The sequence below is a fragment of the Lepisosteus oculatus genome, chromosome 3, assembly GCF_040954835.1.
Source record: "Lepisosteus oculatus isolate fLepOcu1 chromosome 3, fLepOcu1.hap2, whole genome shotgun sequence".
Taxonomy (NCBI): Eukaryota; Metazoa; Chordata; class Actinopteri; order Semionotiformes; family Lepisosteidae; genus Lepisosteus; species Lepisosteus oculatus.
Genome location: NC_090698.1, coordinates 35,361,736 through 35,370,231, shown reverse-complemented (window position 1 = coordinate 35,370,231; position 8,496 = coordinate 35,361,736). Strand labels below are relative to the sequence as shown.

General features: G+C 43.4%; 1 protein-coding gene across 1 annotated transcript; it reads right to left on the bottom strand.

Annotated features, from left to right (window-relative positions):
* Positions 1–332: 332 nt before the first annotated feature.
* On the bottom strand, positions 333–2,014 carry LOC138237807 (uncharacterized). Its single transcript, XM_069187656.1, has 3 exons — positions 1,702–2,014; positions 1,441–1,493; positions 333–443 (listed from the first exon to the last, which is right to left on the bottom strand). Exons 1-3 carry the CDS (start codon positions 2,012–2,014, stop codon positions 333–335), a joined length of 477 nt encoding a protein of 158 aa, XP_069043757.1.
* Between the last annotated feature and the right edge of the window lie 6,482 nt (positions 2,015–8,496).

The window sequence follows — 8,496 nt, the reverse complement described above, 5'->3', positions numbered from 1 at the left end:
CAACTAAATTTCCTGTCAAATTAATGTTAGTTTTTAACTTAAGAATTGCATCAAACTACAATTAACCGGATGAGGGTGCATAGTTATTAATGAGATTGCAATTGCAATTACTCACAAAACAAATGAGAACTGCAGCTGCGCTACCATATTATTGTGGCTTTAATTTCCTTAGTTTAACAAGACACTCTGGACGAACAAGCGAACACATTTGCTATTGCTAAATCATTACAAATGACACCAACTAAAGACCAGTAAAGATATCAGTTTTGTTTTAACAGGACTGGAAATTAAACATTACATGAGCAAAAAAAACATATTGTTCCTCTGACCTTCTAATTTTTTTCTATATTTTTAACATAATACATTTCTTTAGCATGGTGTGCCTTTTGTTTACTTTTTAAAACTTTTATTTTCTCTTGAAATAAAGTATTTTCTCTTTCCTCCTGTGTCAGTAGGAGTTTATGTTTCAAATTATGTTCTTTTTTAGTTTGTGCGAACATCTTCCTTTCAAAGTGAGGAAGAGCTTGCTGGCGTGTTGCTCTGCCAAGTCGTGTTGGCTGATCATCTCCCTCTGCCTGGTTGTTGGGATCTTCTGCACCACTCTCCTCCACATCAGCACTCTCCACTCCACTACACTTGTCACGCCCGACATCCCTCCCTAGAGGGCGCTCCACTGCTCTCATTATTGTTCGTGTAATTTAGCTCTCCAGGTGTACCCTTTTAGTGTTATTATTTATAGACCAGCTCCTCCAGTCCTCGGGGCTCATCATTAGGGAAAGATGTCGCGAGGCCCGCCTAGCACCAGGAAACCCTACGTCCATCTCCTGAGGGCATAGGCCTCATCCCCGACACCTCCCGTTTCCTGAGCCCGGTGTCTGGAGGATCTCGCCCCGTCACCCTTGGACCTCCATGTTTCGTTTGTCTGTGTGCTCCCCCCTTCCGGGGATTTTAACTTTGTCGCGTTCCAGGATGGATTTCCAGTTTATGGACTTTCGGACCGTGCTTTGACCTGCCCTTGGACCCGTTTGGATTTGGATGCCGTTTTGTCTTCCCCGTACACTGTCTCACAGACGGTCACTATTTTTTTGTGCACCATTAAACCCTTGTGTGTTCTTTTTTACCACGCCTCCTGTTTTCTCCAGATCTTACCGCATCGCATAGGGTCTTCTACAAGATCGGACACGGATTCCAGTCCGTGTCCGTTACAACACTGGCTTACATGAGTGTCCAGGCCAGAGGTACCTTTGCTGTCAGAGTCAGTCTCGTCTTGTGGCTGCAGGGAATGTCCTGTCTGTTGGTATGTTATATCTGAAATATGTTCTATTGAGAGGCCCCATCACTGGCTTCCCCACACCACTGTACCCCCTAAAACAAAATACAAGAGTAGTAAGAATGTGCACATGCTGAAATACAAAAATAACATTATATGACGGTACTTACTTGAGCTCCTTTGGAATGTGCTCTATCTTCACTTCCCAGGTCTCTTACAGCACCTGTTTAAAGAACCAAACAGTATTGTTTTTTCAATTGCATACCTGTTAGTGTGAGCATGTGATAGAAAATCGCTATAGTTTCAATTCTCTAAATTGGTGTCCATGTTGAACACAGGGTGAAGTAATTTTGGCAACTGAGACATTAAAATTAAAACATCTTGCTTCTCCAAAGAAGCCACCCTAGTATTTAAAAAATGTATAGTCTTACCTTGAGTATTTATTCCAATGCCGTCACTGTCAATGGCACCTTCCACTTCCGCAAGATTTACTACTATTGACCTTATTTCTGCATACAGCTGGGTCAGAGGTGTTACTGGCCTGCCTGATGACCGAAGGGCACATTGCTGTGTCATGGCATTGTGGGCCTCAATTTTCAGCCTCTTCCAGAGGCTTTTTAAGTTGGTCATGCTGGATGAGCACCTATCTGGGAAGCTGGCATTAAAGCTGCTAGTTACTGATCTACAGGCATTGGTGCGACTCAGTATTGTTTTGGAGTCCTTTTTAGTATCATCCAGTGTCATCACAACATACTTGATAAGCTCAATGAAATAAAGTTTTTGAGCCAAAGTGTAGTTCTAAGCTCGAAGATGCATGGTTGCAGTTCTTTCTTATAAAGCGAAATGAGGCATTTATAGGCTATACACTAACGAAAAGTTTATAGTCAGCTGTGATCTTACAATTAATATTGTTTGCAAAGCTTTTGCACTATAAGGTATTTGAAGTGTGAATTAATTATAAAACAAAAGTTAGTCATCATGAATGAGTTTTGCAAACTGCCTTTGCAGCAAATATTTTCTGATCAATGCAATATTTTAAAACCATTATTAAAGTGCTTCTAAAAAACTAGCTTCATTACTCAATGATCTTGGTAACAGTCCTGATCTTCTGCTCTCCACAGTCTGCTCAGCCAGCTGCCAAAGGCAATGAGTGGGCAGTTGGAACAAATTACAATGCTCCACAACAGGTGTTATCACAACACATTGACAGAGTCACTCAAAATCTGCAAAGATGCTGAGCTACTATGATAGGGTTTTATGTGCTCAAAGAGTACAGTCTGCCCGAATTATATCCAGACAATATTGCAATTTGTATAATCCATTCATTGCATTTAGTGAACGGGAGTTTAAAATGCGGTACATGTCACGATTATAGTCCCCCCTCCTTAAGGGTGCTCCAGCCCTTTCACTTTAGATTTAATTCTGTGCACCTGACCCCTTTTCCCGTATTCCTGCATGACGTTTTCCTAGTGTTTCCCCACTTCTTCGGATTGTGTCGTCCACATAGGGTCCAGAAAGAACTGTTCGTTATAGTACAGGCTTTCAAAGAACGGTGTCAGAAGACTAATTAAGATACTGAAGCTTCAACTGGGATCCAAGGGAAGAGGAAGGCATCCCTTGGACCCCACACATCAAGTTTTATTAACTCTGTGTTTTTTTGCCACTGGATCTTTTTTTTCGTTGTGGTGGCAATATTATAAAAGTACACCGTTTGCCGCACAGTTCACAAGAGTCACTGCAGCCATTGCATAACTACATACGACCTACATTGCTATGCCAAATGAAGAAGAGCAACAGGATATCTGCACAGCTGTTTACACTAAAACCGGAATCCCAGGAGGTGTTGTTGCTATTGATTGTACAAATATTCCCATTCACTTTCACAGGCAAACGAAAGATCCCGTTTACATCAACAGATGTGGGTATACATCGATTAATTGTCAGAACGTATGTGACCATAATCTGAGATTTCTCAATGTGGTAGCAAGATGGGCTGGCAGTACATATGATGCTTGAATTTTTGACAGGAGTCGTCTGAAATCAAATTTTGAGGAAGGGTTGTATTGTAGAGTTCTCATGGGTGACCATGGTTATACTTTATGAAGGTATCTTCTGACACCTCTGCAAAATCCTACAATATTACAAGAGCTGCTCTTTAACAGGAGTCATAAAAACACTAGAAGCCACATTGAACGAGCTTTTGGAATTTTAAAACAACGCTTTGCTTGTCTGTCATTTGGTTTGCGTACCAATCCATCAAGATCCAGCACCATCATCGTGGCATGTGCAGTCTTACACAATCTTTTGATTGACTGGGATGAGCCAACTTTTCCATCTCCAAAGCATGCAGCACACTCTGGCTGTTTCAACATGGTCATTATTGGACCACAGCCACAGGACAGAGAAGGGACAGAGTTCCGAAGAACTATCATAAATAATCACTTTTAAGATGTTGAGTTTTTTTCTTTAACGTATGCTTGCATTTGCTTACAGATATTATTCTCTGTACCACCCATTTCCTAATTATCCCTGCTTTCCTCTGACAACCACAAATATGGAGAACCATCACAATAAAATGTTTAACAAATCTATTCAGTTGACTCTGATCAGATTTTGAATAACGTATTAAAGGCTTACGCTCCATTTATATAACTATTCGCTTAAGTTCAGTTATCTTCACTCCCTAGGATATCTTAAAATTCACAGCTAGAAATAATGATTGATATTAAACATAATTATAAGTAAATTACACTTTTGTTAATACACATGTATTAATAAACTTCATTATTAATAAATGTGGTATGATTGTTAAGCAATTTGATTTCAATAATGCAATGATTTTCCAAGCGATGGATGTATCAATTTAGTACGTGGTGACGATATTATTTCCACTACATTCGGGAGCCTTCTAATGCGATCTAGCGTTACACCAAGTATGGTACTAAGTTGCTTAAACCATATGAAGAGGTGGTTTAAGTTAGTCCGCTACTTTAGTCACCTCTAGAGGGCAGCAGTTTATGTTCGTTGCAATTGAGAACAGGTTTAGTACGGTGTTGTGGACTAAGCACAGCGGCAAAGTTCATTGCAATTGGTCTTAAGGGGGAGCACAAGTTTAAACTTCAGCTGTGTACTAAGCATGGGTTGAACTCCTGTAACTACGCTTTCAGATTGTTGCAATTGACCCTATATGTCTAGAGCTGAGAAGTCATTGCACAAGATTGTAGCAGATCAGCTCTGGGGAGACTTTTAAAATGAGGCATATTTTGCTTAACAAAGTTTCTGACCTAACAAGTGTGTTTGTGGGAGGCGTAATTTGTCCTTCAACTGGTTAAATTATACAAATTTTACATAATATACAAATTTTTAAAAACAATAACTAATTTTTCCTTCCATTCTGTAAACACTTTATTGTTTTGTGAAGGAGTAAAGGCATGGTTTTAACAATTTGGAGTATAAACTGAAGTTTTGAATATTTTGTACACATTTTTAATCTGATTTAACATTTCAGGGTGTTCTTCAAAATAACACTTGTCTGCTATTTCATATGGTGATTCAATATTACAACAAAGCAAAGCAGGGAGAGAGGTTTCATGCTGGCTTGAGATTCTGTGTCTTATGTGTAGCGGCGAGGCTTAATAATAAGGCAGAATTAAGTGTTTCTGAGCTTCCCAAATGAGGCCCCATTTCTCTGTTCATCTCTGTGGTGCAGCCACAGAGAAACCATTCATGCAAGATGTTTTCTTTTGATCAGGACAGCTCCCAAAGGGGGATGCACTTAGCTAAGCCTGGCTATCATGATCAATGGTCATCCATTGGTGCCTATCTGTCTAGGGAGTGCGAGTTGGACATCTGGATTGCATTCCTAAGTGTCAGGACTAAGTGACTCATATCTCACCTTGATCAACCAATCAGGGACCGGTAGGGCCGAGTAACCCACGTGGGACTCTGATGCCCATGGAACTTTCAGCCACTCAATGAGCTGAAGTTCCTCCAGGTAAAAACAGGCAACACAGAGAGCCTGAGAGATTCAACAAGATTCAGACAAGATTCAGATTCAACAATTCTAAAGGGAATTCAAAGGAGAATTCCAGGGCAGGACGGCCCAGGAGCAGAAGGCTCCCAAGGGCAGGACATTCTCGCAGCGCGCCTCCTGACCATCCTGAGACTCAGCCCGGACAACCACGGAACGGCCAGTGTGTCCGAGTGCCAGAACTTTCCTTTGTTCTAAGAGTCTAGAGTGGAGGTTGCCAGAGAGTAACCAGCAGCAGGCCTCGTGAACAGGTCGGAACTGTGGACAGCTGAATTACTATTCAGAACTAGCTCTTCATCAGGAACGAACCGGTCCTCTTCCTGACTTGCTGGGACCCACAGTCATCTTTTCTCCTGTGCACAAACTTTGCTAGTTAAAGCCAACAATGAGCATCAGCAGCGCACCGTCGCAAGCCGCACAGCACAGCCTGGCACGGAGCCAGAGAGCGCGGATTGGACAGCAACAGCCTGCAACGGTTTCTTTGTGCCCGCAGGAGATCTGAATCCCCAAAGATTGGATGAGTATTCAACTTCAATGCATTACAGCTCGAGAATTCAATTGTTATCCCAACCAGTTGATATCAATTTAATTCCTAAGAGTTATGTACTTGTTTTGAGTATCTAATGTAGAAGTTGTAACCAAGTTCATTTATGAAACGGTCTAAATGAATGATATACTGAACGTATGTCCTCTTGATATATGTAACTCTTTGTAACTGATTGAATATATATCTTTTGTATTCTGATAACCCTCTCGATAAGATCTGTTAGGTTTATATGCATATTCTATGTATTAATAAATGTATCCTCATGTATTAGTACCTGTGTGTGCGCGTTGTTTGAGTTATGTCGCATGGTTGGATTCTAAAGCCATCAAAAGAATCAACTTTGTGATTTACTGCTACAATTAATAATTGTCTCAGTAAATGCCCAAACCCTACAGAACTGGTGCCTTCAGAGAGCCACTATGATTACATATTTGGCGTCCCTGAACCGGTTTTCCCTACATTATTTGGCGTCCCTGGCACGGGCGTGGCAAGACTGAAATGAGTCAACCAAGCGGAATAATTCAATATAAAACGCCGCGGGTTTCATACACGACAATACAGTGTGCTGAAAGCAGAAAAAAAAAGTTCCCCTTGCTCTTTAAGCAGTGCTTGATTGTTTTGTGATCTTTTGCGATCTACCAGGTTGATTGCATACTTGATCTTGTGGTTTTCTGTGGTAAAACTGTGATTTCGTACTTAAAAGTAATACTCTACAAGTAATACAAGTTTAACGATGGTTGCTAAAAGGTCTGAATTCGAGTCGCTATTAAGCACTCTCTCTAGCAACGACAAGTCTGACCACGATCTCTTCCATATCTCCGTCAGCGGAGAAGCTAGGAGAATAAATCTCCATTCTCTGAGAGAGCTAGCGAAGGACATAGAGAGATTTGACCCCGCAGTGTCAGAGAATAATATCGAGAGTTATATTCAAGACCTCAGGTATAACCTGCAGTACCTGCCAAACGCCACAGAACAGGAGAAAGTGTTTCTGGTCAGGAAAACTACCAGCAGAGCCGTACATGAGTGGATGGCTAGGCAGATGAAAGAAGTCTGTAATGATTTTGAGGAGCTGTGTCAAGCACTTATCGAAGAATACAGTGCGTTTATTGACCCGACGGCTGCGATAGCCGCCGCTCATAACATTAAGCACGAGAGAGCAGAGTCCCCTCGCAAATATTACGAGAGACTTAGACGAACTTATTTTGCAGGGCGAAATGATGAGGGTTGCGAAGAGAACACACATTTCAAGGGTTTATTCATTGCGAATCTCCACCCGTCAGTCAGAAAGATGATCTTAATGCATACAGATGCACAGACCATGAAAATGACTGATATCAAGAGATTCGTGCAGAAAGCCTGGGAGTATGATGTCCAAAGTCGCTCTGAGCAAAAAGTTGCTAAAGCGACTGCGTTCGCCGTCAGAGCCAGCAGGGTTAATTCCCCCCTGCTCGAAGGAGCACAGGCTCCTGAGCTGGCTAAGCCCCGTTCCAAAGCACTCACACAGGACCGCACCCAGCGTCCTAAGTGCCATGAGAACACCGGGGGAGGGAAAGGGCTAGAAAAGGCTGAACAAAAGGATTCAGTAGCCGCCCGCCTGGCCAGGCTTGAACAAGCTTTATTAGGACAGGGACAACCGCTCCCCAAGGCTGCCGGAAGCGTGAATGAGCTGATACTCTCCACTGGTGGAGGCGGAGACCCGCCCCCTCTCCCTCCCTCAGTCTATCTGATTGAACGGAAGGGGTCGTGCCTGGATAAGGTCAGCCACTCCCAAGTAAGTGCTGACTCCACCCCTGAAGTCACAGAGCAGGCAGTAAAACGCAGAGGAAAAGCAAGAAGCTTTTACCTCAAGGCTGCCATGGGAGATGTCTTACCCAGTGAGACACTGATTGACACTGAGGTTGAAAGGTGTTTGATGTCACACGGCAAGCTCAAACGGGTTGAAAAAGAAAAGGGCATGCGACTCAGAGAGGAACCTTTGGTGGATCACCAGAAAGGCAAGGTGTGGAAACAGGTCAAGGCTCCTAAGCCTTCTGTACAGAAGGAAAGGGGGGCCAAGAGGCAGACTGTGCTCACACAGTGCCCACCGAACACAGAAGCCTATGCTGAGATTCCTTCTGTTCCCTCTGGACAAGAAATAAAAATATTTCCTTGTTCCCCGGATATACAGGGAAGTCGTGTCCCGGCTGAGGTCCCAACAGCCTCCATGCCACAGGAGCGGTGCTCCAAGCAGCCGCCTGATCCACCAGGTAAAGCACACCCCTTTTACGTCCCTAAAGAGGAGCAGATCTCCCCACCTGGCGATGAAAAGGAGCTTTCCCTGTGCACCCTGGCACCCAAGAGGGGTCAGGACCACCACCCTGCAGTGGTGGAAGGGATCCAGATGGCAGGAGAGCAGGTTGGTGATGTAGCCCTCACCCTTAGCCCTGAGAGGTCCTCTATTAGTGAGGATCTGCTTGAGCAGCTGTCGCAGGGCCACCGCCAGGTGCCCCTGGTGCAACATTCACAGGTTAGACAGGAGGTCCAGCTGGACGCTGAGACTACTGCACTGTGGACACACCTGATCCCAGATGCTGATTCCCTCTGCTGTGACCCAGGGAACCTGCAGTCAGGTAACATTATTTCTCACAACTACCAGGTAGTGAGTGAGAC

Bases quoted from the DNA above. Each gene is read 5' to 3' on its own strand.
- LOC138237807 (XM_069187656.1), bottom strand. From the start codon at position 2,014: ATGACACTGGATGATACTAAAAAGGACTCCAAAACAATACTGAGTCGC. The intron at 1,494-1,701 runs GTAAGACTATAC...TTCTTTAAACAG, and splicing joins CATTGGAATAAATACTCAAG to GTGCTGTAAGAGACCTGGGA. The intron at 444-1,440 runs GTAAGTACCGTC...CTACTGACACAG, and splicing joins CACATTCCAAAGGAGCTCAA to GAGGAAAGAGAAAATACTTT.